This window comes from Elephantulus edwardii, unplaced genomic scaffold, assembly GCF_000299155.1.
Source record: "Elephantulus edwardii isolate Elephantulus edwardi_28Jun2011 unplaced genomic scaffold, EleEdw1.0 scaffold00044, whole genome shotgun sequence".
NCBI lineage: Eukaryota > Metazoa > Chordata > Mammalia > Macroscelidea > Macroscelididae > Elephantulus > Elephantulus edwardii.
Genome location: NW_006399794.1, coordinates 10,999,147 through 11,013,820, shown reverse-complemented (window position 1 = coordinate 11,013,820; position 14,674 = coordinate 10,999,147). Strand labels below are relative to the sequence as shown.

General features: G+C 36.4%; 1 protein-coding gene across 1 annotated transcript; it reads right to left on the bottom strand.

Moving 5' to 3' along the window:
• Positions 1–4,464: 4,464 nt before the first annotated feature.
• LOC102844730 (putative olfactory receptor 52P1-like) lies at positions 4,465–5,418 on the bottom strand. Its single transcript, XM_006885669.1, has one exon. The coding sequence runs from the start codon at positions 5,416–5,418 to the stop codon at positions 4,465–4,467; it is 954 nt and encodes a 317-aa protein (XP_006885731.1).
• Between the last annotated feature and the right edge of the window lie 9,256 nt (positions 5,419–14,674).

Genomic DNA, 14,674 nt, shown 5'->3' with positions numbered 1-14,674 from the left:
ACCGAATTTTCATGTTTCTTTTATTTATTTGCTCTGTGTGTAGTTTAATAGCTGCATGTATCTTTTACATTTAACCCTTTTTTCACTAAATATTATATTATTAGAATTTATTGTTGCATGTTCAATTTTTCATGATGTCTTCAGAAAGGGTGTTGCCAACCCAAATCAGGACGGTTTTAACCCACCATGGAAGAAAGATGGACAATTTATTCCTGTGTGATTATGTACAGTCTCTGAAAACCTACTGGAAGGGCAGCTTTAAGTCAGCTCCCGCTGGATAGCAATTTAGTCTTTTGAGTGAGGGAGAAAAAGAAAATACTGAGAATGTATATTGGCTTTAACTAAAATACAGATGTAAGTATGAGAAAAGATTTAAATGCTAATTAGCCTGTATAAACATCCCACAATAAATGATTAACTGTAGGCTGCTGAACTCAAAATACCAAGCATACAACCATCAGGTCTGATCTAACCCATACTGACTCTCTTTCATGTTTCTAAGAGTATAAACCCCAGTGAACAGAAAGAAGGGTTTGTAGTTGATCTTCAGACTTTTTGGTCTGTGAAATACTGAATCTTGTTGCCTGTCATTCATTAAGACAGAAAGCTAAGAAAGAAAAGCTGTTCTTATGCAAGGAGACAATGAAATCTATTTTGAACATGACACTGACATACTGTTTATATAATATTGATTAATAATCACTAAAAAATACTGAAGGGTAACATGGGAGAGGCTAGAGAGCATTATGCTGACTAAATTAAATTAACTCAGACACATAAGAACAAATACCATATAAGGTTGTTATTGTAAAAACAAATGAATAAGCAGCGATATGTGCATGGATATACAAAGAGAGAAGGAGAGGGAACAAAAGGGGATTGAAAGATGGAGGAGGTAATAGAGGAAAGAAGTAGAAAAAAACCCCAGTGTACATGAATGAAAAATAATTAAAAAATAAGAATAATCTTAAACAATTACTGAATGAAACCTTCAGGAGTTTAGACTATGTGCTAAACACGTCTGAGACACAGACAATTATGATTAAAAAACCTCTTTGCTTACAGTATAATATGGGATAAATAAAAATTATTAAATGTATGCATATATAATTTTTATAAATGTCATTATTAAGAAATTTTTAAAAGGATGGAAACTTAAAGAGATGCTGTTGTTGTTGTTATGTGCCGTCAAGTCGCTTGAGACTCATAGCGACCCTATGTACAACAGCCCTAAACTCTCCTCTGTCCTGTACCAATCGCACTGTAAGACAAATACACAAGACTGAGGAGGAGTTTTGCTAAGAAACTAAATATGAATAGTATTATGAAAAATAGGAAACAGAGAACACTTAATTATACCTGTGTAGAACTTGCACATGAACCAAGAAGCAATTGTGAATACAACAAGGGGATAGTGTGCAGTTCATAATCAGAACAAACATTTAGCAAGGTTTTCACTGTATTTATTCAATCTGTATAACAAGCAAATAACTCAAGAAGTTTAACTATATAAGAACAATGTGACATCAAGATTGGAGGAATATTCATCAACAATCTATGATATGCAGATACTATAACCTTGTTTGCTGGAATAGAAGAGGATTTGACGTCATTACTGAAAAAGATAAAGGTCATAGCTTTTAGAATGTATTACTTCTCAACATAAAGAAGGCAAAAGTCCTCACAAATGGGCCAGTAAGAAATACCATGATAAATGGAGCAAAGTTAGAGGTTAAATTTATTTGGATTCACAATTAACACCCATCATAGCTAGAGTCAAGAAAACAAATGATGTCTTTAAAATTCTAAAAAGCAAGAATGTCACTTTAAAGACTAAGGTTCACATGGCCTAAGCTAAGAGGACATTCAAATGCTTCATATGCATGTCACATTTGGGCAACGGATAAGCAGGATTGAAGAGTAGTTGAAGCCTTTGACTTGTGGTGTTATCAGAGACTACTAAATCTATAAAGGATTGCCAAGAAGAACAAACTTGTCCTAAAGATCTGCACAGCCAGAATTCTCCTTAGAATCAAGGATGGTGGAACTTTGTCTCATTTATTTTAGCTACATTATCTGGAGAGATCAGTCGCTGGAGTAAGAAAATGCTTGTAAAAGAAGAGGGTCACCACAAGGAAATTAGAACTGAGACACAAACAGAGATTTGTACACCAATGTTCATAGCAGCATTATTCACTATCACAAGAACACGGAAACAGCGCAAACGTCCAACCACAACAGAATAGATTGAGGAATTGTACATTCCCACAATGAAATACTATGCAGCAGTCAGGAGCAACATTTTAAAAGAAGACAACAAACCTACATAATTTGGGAGATACTGGAAAGCATTATGTTAAGTGAACCAGCTCAGACTCATAAGGACAAATACTTCATAAGATCATTATTGTAAAAATAGAGGGGTAACTAGTAAAATGTGTATGAGGATCCAAGGGAGGAAGGAATGGGAGCAGAGGGGTAAGGATGGATTGGGGGGAAGTCATTGGTTTGCACAATTTGGTGAGTAGAGGAAGGGAGTAAAAGAAATGCAGAAATATCTGATGGGAACCTGAAAAGACAGGATAATGGTGGTGACTAATTTTATAAAATACAATGTATGTGAATAAAATATAATGTCAATGAAGGAAAGTGGAGGTAAAAAAACATCTGCATAATAAAAAAGAAGAAAAAATAAATGATAAAAAAGTAGAGGGTCAGTAAGAGAGAAAAATACTCAATGTGATAGATTGGCACAGTGATTTCAACAATAGGATTAAGCACAGCAGAGGTTATAAAACTGGTACAGTACTGGACAAGATTTATTTTATTGCACAAACTTATGTGTCTGAGCTAACTCAGTAGTTGTTGTTGATGTCTACCATTGAATTGGAATTGACCATACATGATCCTCCAGAAGCAGTTAATCACAGAGGAGGGGATTGCCCAACTTTTTCCTGTGGAACTTCTAATTGATTCAAACTGTGTGTCTTTGGGATTGCAGTGCAGCTCCTTGCCACTAGGCCATTAGAGCTCCCTAGATCCTAACCTAATAGTGCCTAGCATTATTTTTAGCCTTTCAATTCCCTTGGGAAGCTATAGTCCTATTTGTAATATGTGTTATCACTTCTAAAGGCTGTATAACGTGTGAACCTGAAAACAAACAAACAAACAAACAAAACAACACAAAACCCAAACAGATTACTCTGTTACCACTAGATCTAACTGAAAAACACATGGTGGCCTATTGGTCTTTTCAATCACTTGCTATGCATCTGAGAGCTGAACAATTATTAAGGGTGAAGAGGAAAAGAATTATGGCTTTCAGCTGTGGTTTTGGAGATTACTGAATGTATCATGGACTTCCAAAAGAACAAATATTTATTAGAAAGAGTGCATCTAGAATGCTCCTTGGAGCCAAAGATGACAAAGTTTCATCTCACATACTTTGGTCATGTTGCTTGGAGAGATGATTTCTTGGAGAGGGACATTAAGCTTAGAAAAGTGGAAGGTCAGTGAAAGAGAGGAAGACCCTCAACCAGAACAGTTGACTCATGGGCTCAAGTATGTCAGAGACTGTGAGGATGACATGGGATAAGACAGGTTCAGATCTATTGTTCATAGGGTCATTATGAGTCATACTTTATGGCACCTACAGTAAAGAGTTGAGCTACCACCTCAAAGGCAGGCAGTTCAAACCCACCAGCTGCTCTGTGGGAGACATATGAATAATCTCTCCTTGTGTGATGTACAGGCTCTGAAAACCTGCTGGAGGGTCAGCTATGAGTCAGTTCAGCCTGGACAGCACATAACAATGGCAACACTATGCCCTACTTAACTGAATCAAAATTCATATTTCTTTAACATTTCTAATTTAGGTCAGCATGCCTTTTATTGCTGAAAATACATGATAACAACCAAAAAATTCAAAGTAAGATATAATTTGGTACCAAAGGGCTTAAATCAGTGACAATAAATTAAAGGCCATTCATAGTTATTATTTGAATGTTAAGTTATTACAATTATTTTAATAATAAAAATATTTAATATTTTAATAACTATGGGAGGAAACCAATTTTTTTACTCAAGAATTTGAAACTGCACTGCAAGTCATTTGAATAGGAAAAAACTGTGTAAGTTGCATTGTTCAATGTACTGTAAGTTTTTGCATTATCACAATCTTTATGCATATAATAAGACAGCAATTATACAGAAACTTAAATTCTTCTATAAATAATAAATAACAATGATTGCTTGTGTTCATTGAAGTATTATTTTATTTCTAAAGCAAATAAAAGTGTAAAAATGAGAAGTGGTAGAAGAAAATAGATAACACCATATGTCATTTACATAAGATATCATTTAATTGCAAAATTAAAATTAAATGGGCAAGGCTATGAATATTATTGTGAATCATGAAACAACTTTATCAATGTAGGCTACTAATGAAATATTTGTGTAATATTTTTAATTTTCCAAAATCTTTCTATTTGGGAAGAAGAGACCAAGCACACGGTCACGAATCTGCTTGGTCTTGACACCATAGACCAGGGGATTGACTGCGGGGGGCACCAAAAGGTACACACTTGCAAAAATTATATGGACACTTGGGGGTACTTTCTTCCCAATGCGATGAGTTAGGAAACTAAACAGTGCAGGTGTGTAAGAAACAAGTATAGTGCAGATATGAGCAGCACAGGTGCCCAGCGCTTTAGAGCGAGCATTCTTGGAAGAGAGACGAAAGACTGCCTGCAAGATTTTGATATAGGATGTGGCTATAAGTCCTAGGTCCAGTGTCATCACTGAAAGTGCCACAGAGATACCATAAGCTCTATTAATGAGAGTATTGGCACTGGCTAACTTCACTATAGCCATATGTTCACAATATGCATGATTGATGATATATTTAGTATAATATGGTAGTCTCTTAATTAGAAGAGGACATGGAAGAACCATAAGGATAGCTCGGACCATTCCAGCTAGCCCTATCCTGATTACCATTGGTGTTGTGAGAATAGTTGCATAACGTAATGGGATGCAAATTGCTACATAGCGGTCAAAGGCCATGGAAACTAGTAGAGCTGACTCAAATATGCAGAATGTATGGATGAAATACATTTGTGCAAGGCAAATATTAAATTCAAACCAGTGAGCATCAAACCAGAAAATACCAAGCATCTTGGGAGCTGTAGAAGATGCAAGGGCCATGTCATTCATCGCTAGCATGCAAAGGAAGAAATACATAGGTTGGTGGAGGCTTGGATCTAGTTTGATGGTAACAATGATTATACTGTTTCCAAGAAGGGTGAGGGCATACAGGAGGCAGACAGGAATGCCAATCCAGCAGTGAAAATCTTGCAAACCAGGAATGCCAATAAGGAAGAAAGATGTGATAAAGTGATGTGTAATATTGTCTGCCATATTAAAAGTGGAGAGGTTGTTTGATCAGTTACGACATGGCGAGGTAAATCTTCCATGAGCAAAATGCAGAATGACAGATTGACTCTTCCATAGTTCTGTATGAAGGAATTCCTGATGTGCACTATGATATTCTGTTTGAAAATGTCTCTTTCCTTAAGCCTCCATTAATACTTGAGTAATTCACTTCACTGACCATAGGCCAAATATATGTATCTATAAATCAGAAGATTGGTTTTTTGTTTATTTTTCCTATTTCATTAATTTAATTCAGTTCTTCTCTGTCATTTTTAATTCATATAATAGGTGCAGTTACAAATTAAATGCCTTCATATCTGTGCTTAAGATCTTCTTGGATACAGGATTTAAAATTTCTTTTAGAAAAAAAAAAGACATTTTCTCTCCCATAGGGAAAAAAAAAAACCCCAAAAAAAACCAACTAACCCCAGTCAAAACTTCTGTTCTTAAGGAAATTGAAATAATTTGTGAAGACACAGACATTATATACTTACACATAAAAATAAATAAAATTTAATGTACTTATCATTTTTATACTCTTAATCAGAACAGCTACAACAATTGATGTTTAGAATAAGATACTTTGATGCTGGTTGGTGGTGGTGTGTACCATCAGATCAGAACGGACACATAGCTAACTTTCTTGCAGGTTTTCAGAGGCAGTTAATTGCATGGAAGGGATCTTGTCAACATGAATGACGTTTTTGTAGGCCTTGAGTCTGATCCATAGCTGACTCTCTAGTAGGTTTTCACATGGGAGGAGATTGCCCTTCTCCCATAGAGCAGCTAAAGGATTTAAAATGAAGGCCTCTGGGATTGCAGTGATGCTTCTTATCGTTAAGCCACTAGATGAATAGGATCATAAAAATCATTCAGTAAACAGTGAAAATACAGTTGAAAACAAGGGTGAGGAAATTCATAAGATTTTATTCCTTTGTCTTTGAAATTTATCTAAAACACCACAAATAAGCACATTAGCTATCAATGAGATGGTATAAGACTATCAAGAAAGACCTGACTGAGTGTCAACTGTAACTCAGGTTTGCCTATTGCTCTAATAATATTCATCCTTCCTAATTGCAATGAATAACAAAATAACTACAATCCAGCCCTTTGGTTATCAGCAGCAGAAACAGCTTCTCTGACTCTAGTTCTTATTTTATCATTTCTTTTGGTAACCACTTCTAATATTTTCTAGAATGCAATATCTTCTTAGTGTCATAATGTTGTACTATACACCCCATTATTCAAAACATTCTTCTCTTGATTCTAAATTTTCCAAACTTCTTGATTCTTGATCTCTTAACAAGAGTATGAAAGCTTAAAAAGTAGTGATATAAGTCTCTCCAGTGAAAATACCTCTTTTTCAGAAACTGGAATGTTCAATTGCTTCCTTGAACAATTTCTTTGTCAAAAGACCAGAAAGTCTAATGATGGTTTATTGAACATCTAATAAAAAATTCATAGAACAATTTGGATCAAAAAGGAAAAATATGGAACAGAATTTCACATTATGGAATCCGACTTACTGTTTTTATCGTGACTGGATGACTCCCCAGTGCTAAAGCCTCATATTTAATTTGACACTAATTAGACACTAGACCTTGGAGTCATCTTAAAGCTAAACAGTAATTTAGCTTATGTAGTTAAGAATGTTTGTTTTGAGAAACCAAATAATACTTTTTTAAAGAAAAGGGAAAACCAAGAATATTTCCTCATCTGGATGTCCAAATAATATCTGTAATGAAAATAACTTTCTTGTGATAGTATGCACTTCCTCCATTAAACATATGTTATCCTTGGTGTATGTGAGAAAGCATATGAGTTGTTTCATTGTAAGAAATTAAAAATATCAAATAAGATATTAAATATTTCCTAGAATTTCAAAGCTAAAATTTAGCTAAAATGCAGAAAGTTAGAATTTTGGAAATTTCTATGTAAGAGATATGATCCATACCTCTGCATAGATATAAGAATGTAAGATAAAACTTGTATTTTTGAGTATTGAATATTCAAAAATTCAAAATGGATTTTTAAAGTATCTTGTAAATTTCTGCATTTTTGAAGATCTAGAAATTGTGGTTATCAACCAGGACACTTGATTTGTCAGGTCGCATTTTCTTACCTACTTAATGACAGAATTAAACAGAGGATGATTTTTAAAAAGTGTTGCTCACTGATAGGGAAAAAAAACTAGGAATGCCAGAAGCAAAATAAGACACCTAGATATGTATGTATAAATTTTATCAAAACATGTTACTAAGAATTACAAAGAAGTATAACTATCCTGATAAAGATAAGTAAAGGTTTAAAGTTATCTTTTTTAGTGTTTACTAAATTTTATTACAAAATGGCAACATACCTAATCTCTATCATGGTAAATGAAGCCAAATAATACCTCCCGAAGAATATTTCTTTGAAGGTCATGGAATATGGACCATAAAGGGAATTGAAAAGAACTACACTGCCTCTGAAAACCCGCCCAAGGGTTAGCAATAAGTTTCTTTCTCAATCAAAAGAACATCACCACTTCCCTCAACCCCCAACAGTGTGATCAGCTTGTTCAGTCATCCTTTCTCTGTTTTTTTTTTTTCTCTAGTTTGCTTTTAGTAGATTTGCTAAAAAAAATAAAAAATAAAAAATATGGTTTATGATAAGATTATTTATTATACTACTTTCTGCAAATACTCTGCTAAAACACTCAGAGGATCTTCCCAGACCTCTCTAACTTCGTATGGACACTATTGCTTAACGTGTTTCTGAATCATATGACCCCTCAGCTGGCACCTGCTACTTCAGAACTGGTGATTGTATGAGATGCCATAGGAGCTCTGGTGGCCTAGTGGTAAGAAGCTGTGTTGCAATCCCAAAAGCATATGGTTCAAATCCACCAGCTGCTCCATGAGAGAAAGATGGGCAATCCTCTCCCATATAATTTACTGCCTCTGAAAAGCTGCTGGAAGGTCAGCTATAGGTTGGCTTTCACTCCATGCTATACAACAACATAGGAATATTGTGGTATCTTCCTTTTTATCTTTTTAAAAGACACTTTATATTCTAAATCAATATATTACTAAAAATAATAATCATGATTGCTCAAACAAGAATCTCACAAAACTCTTTTTTCAAATTCAACTAAGGAAAAAAAAACCAGCATCATTCTAATAGTTCAGTGAAGTAACCAAAATTGTAATTCTTTTAGAGATCTTACCATATGCTTCATGTCTGTTTCTCTGTCAGTCTCCTCCATCAAACCAAGAGCACCAAAATGAAAGTACTAAAAAATTCAGTAAATTTTCAATAAAATCTGAGGAGAGATCAGATGTTTTTGCATATCACTTATAGTCTCTTAAGAATTTTACAAATTGTATTTGTTATCCACACTTGTGTTCTTCCTTAGATTATCAATCAATACTAACTTCCATTGACTTAAATTACCTTCTTAGAGTACATTCTTCAAAACTGTTTCTTGTATGAGTTACACGACTAGAAACATCTCCGTGGCAGGAATGCCAAAGTGTTTACATAAATAATGAGATAATAATTCAATACTTAGATGCATTTTTCCTCAAATATCCTTTTATATTTATCTTGGAAATGTGTAATTACACATTCACAAACCTGCTTTTCCTCTTACATGCTCACCTGATCTATCTTCTTCTTATCCCCAGTTCATGGTAAATGATAAAAATAGGACTATTGCTAGCTGTAAATTCTCATGTGATCATTTTCCACTGCAGCCTTTTAACCAGTCTTCATAGACAATTTGACAGTATTTGCCTGTGAGCATTGAGGACTCCAGAGTCAAGTGGGCAGTTAGCATTGCTTTGTAACAGTGCTTAAGAGGCTCATCATATCTGAAAGATCCCTCGCTCCCTCAGGAGACATAAAGGTGAAGTCAATAGGACTGGGCAAGGATTAAACACCTAAGCACACAACTATCCCTCTGGAAAAACCATGTTAACTTTATAAATTCCCAGAACCTATATGTGGATAGTTTTCTCTCTAGGGAAAATGTAATCTCTGGGAAGTGTTTCTTGATAGTCAAACGAGATGACATCCAAATGAGTCGTTCACTGGAGAACTCTGTGAGAAGACTCCGAAAAACAAATCATTTTATTTTGAGCAAAGTATTTGAAACTTAAGAGGATTTCAAACGCTAGTTCCTAATTCAAGAATAGTTACAGCATTATATTCTCATTTTAGGTACCAGGGAAAAATTAATCTAAATGTGTAGAGATATCTTGGGATATTTTATGATCTGAATCCTGTCATTCTTTTCTCCTTGTAGTATCTAATTGATGTATCTGATGTGTTCATGCATTCAGTCACTTTATGTGTCTTCTCCCTTTTACTAACATCAATTCACACACACACACACACACACACACACACACACACACACACACACAGAGTTAGTTCCAGGTTCTTGTATATTCAATTCTTCTGAGTCAGCAAGCAGTTAGCCATTTTTCCCCCACTGTCTGAGCTTCTCCATTCTCCCTTCATTTGTACATAACCACTTTTCTTTATTTTAACCACATTTCTTGCCTCTTTTTAACTTTCTAAAGTATTATGAAGTTTAAATACTGCTTCGATATTGTTTTAATTTGTACTTTTCTCATTACTGAAGAGGAGAAGTGTCAAAAGCTAGACAGTTCTTTGTATTACCACCCTCCTCCCCCGCCCCCGCAACCCGGCAGTGTAGTCTCTAGAGGGTTGCGATGCTCACTAAAAGGCTGTGCAACTCCGTCAGTTCAAATTCATAAGCAACTCCTCAAGAAAAAGCTGCACAATCCTCTTCCATGTGATTTATAGATTCAGAAACCTAACAAAATCACCTGTTTAGTTGGTTCTGACACAACAGCAATGTAAGAGAGGAAGGGACACTGAGAGAGGAGGATGGAGAGACAAATGGTTCTTTTTTACTCTATAATTTTCTCTTGGGAAGTCTGCAATTCTTTTTGATTAATAGATTTTTTAAAAACAATATTTTTATGTAAAGGTAGACAGTGCAAATGTTTTCTATCATTGCTCCTTGGTGTCTGTGACATTCTTAATTCAACAGAAACACTCAGCCCCAACAATCTTATAGTAATTTTCATGATTTGGAATTTTTTAGGCCAATATTATTTATTGAATATTTTCTCTTTCATCTGCTGAGATGATATGCCAGCTTTGTCACATACTCTTGTATCTTTTTTGAGCAGTCTTTGAAATTCTGGACAACCTGTTGCATCTACTTTGTGATTGATATATCCTTTTCCTCTCTGTGTTTCACTTCAAGACATAATACTTCAACTTAACTTGGTCTTCATGAAAGTAGCCTAGTGGCAAGAAGCTCTGCTGCAATCCCGAAGACATGTGGCTTGAGTCCACCACCTACCCCAGGGGAGAAGGATGGTTAATCTCCTCCCATGCAATTAACTACCTCTGAAAACCCCACAGAGGATTGGCTATGAGTATGTTCCAACTCATTGGTACATAACAACACGCATTTACTTGGAGTGTGGCTGATAAGGGTGGTAGTTTGCTCTTTCTGGGTCTTAGCTATGCAAATGTGTGCTTTATAAATTATTTCCCCCGTTTACCAGAATTTATCAGCCTCCATCAAATCTTGAGAATATTACATACTCTTGGTTGCAAACACAGTGGTGCTCTAACCCTAGGATTGGTCGCCATTTCCTAGGACTTGTTCAATTCTGTTGGGAATTGATTCATCACCTATAGCTGCACTATGAGCAAGTCAAAGGATGTAGGGCTTGGCAGACTGTGTTTTTATTTGTTCTGCTAAGATTAATAGCAAACTATTTATACGAATTATCAGGTCAACAAGTTCCAAATGATTAACCAGCTTTATAAACTCATCCTTTCTAACATTAACAACTTCATATGGGCTCAGTTCTGCAATTCCTCTATGGCCGTTTGATCTGATAATTCACTAGAAGGTCTTCCAGAGACTCAGACCCATCAGACTCATATGACTATAGGTATGTAGACTGTTTGTTGGTGTTGCTTTTCTTTTGCAGAAACTGGTAGACAATGGACCTGTCTGGATGCAGCTGGGTGCTTATTTCTGAGGGGACAGCATAAACCCCATTTTTTAAAAAAACAGCCATTAATACCAGAAGCAGAAGCGGGCCATAAAAATTCTTAGCTTAAAGCAAACACAAATGTGCCAGGTAAAGTCATATCTATCCTTGCAAAGTAAAGAATTAACTAGTGTCTACGTGACACAAAAAGAGTAAAGGCAGGCAAAGTAGCCATCCCATCAAAAGCCAACCCACATGACTGATCCCCCAGCCTACCAACCATGCTCCCAATCTCCCCGCCAACAGTAGCACCCAGAAGGCCTTAAAAACAATTGTGCAGGGGGACTTGTGGCTTTTTCTCTCACCACCTTCCTACTGAGGGAGAAAGTTTCCACTTGTGGAATTTTCTGGATAATAGATGCTCTTGTATTTACATGCATGTAAATGGATTTCCTTTGAGGAGCATTTCATGGGCAGAACAATTTCACCATATATACAATTTCTAAGTCTGGACAAATTATCCTCCAGTATTCTTGGACTCAGTGAACACAATTGCGCTGCTGCTCTTGTGTCAGTGTTTTCACACACCCCACAGCGTGGAGAATGCTCTTTTAAACTGATGCCACAGATTTTGATGATTTGCCAAACTATGTGTTTGCAGTTAATGTAGCTGAGATCATTCCCTTAATACAGGCTAGAAAAGCCAATTAAGGTCTCTGACACCACACAGACATTATTAATCAAATAAAGCAATAATTTCCCTCAAAGCACTTTATTGTTGTTGTTACATGCCGTTAAGTAGCCTGTGACCCTATGTACAGCAGTTCTGAAGCCTGCCCTGTCCTGAGACAGTCTCACTGATTCCGATACACCCACCCCTATTTCCCCAGTTACCATATCAGTCCATCTCATCCAGGGTCTTCCTCTTCTGCACCATTCATCCACTTTCCAAGCATGATGTCTTTCCCCAAGGACTGGTCTCTCCTGGCCACCTGCCCAAACTATGATAGATGGAGTTTCAAAATCCTAGCCTCTAAGGAGAAATTTGGTTTCACCATCTCCAAGATAGACTTATTTGTTTTCTTGGTGGCCCATGGTATGTTCAAGATTCTTTTCCACCACCACAACTCAAACACATGGTTTCTTCTTCTGTCTTCTTCTTTAGTCATTGTCCTGCTCTCTGATACATAGCAAGTAATGGCAAAGACCATAGCATTGAGTAGGTGCACCAGTGCATTTTGTCTTTTGATTTCCTGACTGTTGGTGCCAAGAGGTTGATTATGGAGCTGAGGAAGCTGTAATTGTTAACAACATCAATGTCTTCGTCTATCATGGTGCTGCCAATAGGCCCAGTGATGAGAATCTTTGTCTTCTGGATGTTGACCTTCAATTCATATTGAAGACTACAGTCCTTGACTGTAGTCAAGAACTTCAGGTCCTCCTCAGTTTCAATAAGCAAGGCTGTGTCATCTGCATAACGTAGGTTGTTGATGAGCCTTTCTCTAATCCTGATACCACAGTCCTCCTCATAAAGCCCAGCTTCCAAAATGCTATGTTCTGCCTTTCATGATTTTGAACCATGCAGTGTTTCCTTGCTCTGTTCTGATGACTGCTTCTAGGTTCTAGTATAGGTTTTGTACAAGCACAATCAAGTGGTGGTGGTGGTGTTATTAAGTGCCATAAAATCAAATACAACTCATAGCAATCCTGCGAACAGCAGATCTGAACCCTGTCCTATCCTGTGCCATTTTCACAGTCTCTGACATACTCAAGTCGATTGCTTCAGCTACTATGTCAACTCATCTGGTTGAGGGTCTCCCTCTCCTTCACCGTACTTCTACCTTTCCAAGCATGATGTCTCTCTCCAAGGAATAACCTGTCCTAACAACATGCCCAGTGTGTGTGAGATGAAGTTTCATCATCTTTCCTTGCAGGGAACACTCTGCCTGCACCTTTCCCAAGACATACCTGTTCTTCCAGCATTCCATGGAACATTGAGTACTCTTCCCCAACATCACAACTCAAAGGCCTCAAATCTTCCTGTCACCCTTATTTACAATCCAGCTCTCAGATGCATAGCAAGTGACTGAAAACACCATAGCCTGAATCAGGCACACTTTAATCCTCATACTGGCCTCATTGCTCCTCAGTTATTTGAAGACATCCTTGACCAAGTACTTTCCTAGTTCAGTACATCTCTTGATCTCATGACTGCTAATACCAAGTATATACTGACTGTAGATCCAAGGAAGATGAAGTAACTGACAGTCTCAATCTTTTCTCCATCTATCATGATATTGCCTATCAGTCCCCGAAGCACTAGATATTGGAATTCATCTTGTTCTTAGATGTAGGAAAGTCACATAGTGTTACTACCACCGTCCAGTTGGACTTAAAGGACTCTAGTTTTCTTTCCAATAAAAGTATTCAAAAGAGATTAATAGGTGAACAAACTTTGTTTTTACTTGTAACAGTGAAAAGGTAGACAAGTGCAACTGGCTTTAAAAAGATATAGTCTCAAAAATAGAATTTGCAGGAATGTTTATAGGTTAGGTTAAGTGCATAGGAAAGCGCTTATGTTTATTTAGAATTTTTTTGTGGAATAGGAGTGTTCTTGGAAAAGGAGGCATTATGCAAATCAGGAGGTGTACACAGCTGATCTTCATGACGAAGTCCATCTAGTTAAGTGCCCGTAACAGCTTCTTCATCATGAAGCATGTGCTTTAGGTTTCTTCTTTATGGATCCCTGATACAATTGAGAAGCTCAGTGCTGCTTCCTCTGAAGGATCATGTTGCAATTGTTCTTTATCCTGTAGTGTATGTATGGCACCTGAATGCTTTTTCAGATAATTGAAAACAGGAAATTGGTAGTAAACTTAAAGTTTATCAGGAAAGAATATTTGGCATTTCCTGTATTAACTGAATTTGCTATTGCTTACATAATGTGTGCCTGACTTTCTCATAAACAACCCAAAGCTGGACTTAACGATTTGAATTGTCTTGAGGGGAACTATGTTAACTATTATAATAGTAAAGGAAAGTAGTCTTTAAGAAGTCTGTTAGATCACCTTGTTCTTTGTTATGTTTTGTTTTAAAGGGAACAAATTGAGATCTCTTACACTTCAGTTGGCTAGATAGCTGTCTCCCAAATATTGGGGCATATACTAATAGTGACTCCAATGCTAGCTTGGTCCTTAGGCCTTTGCAGG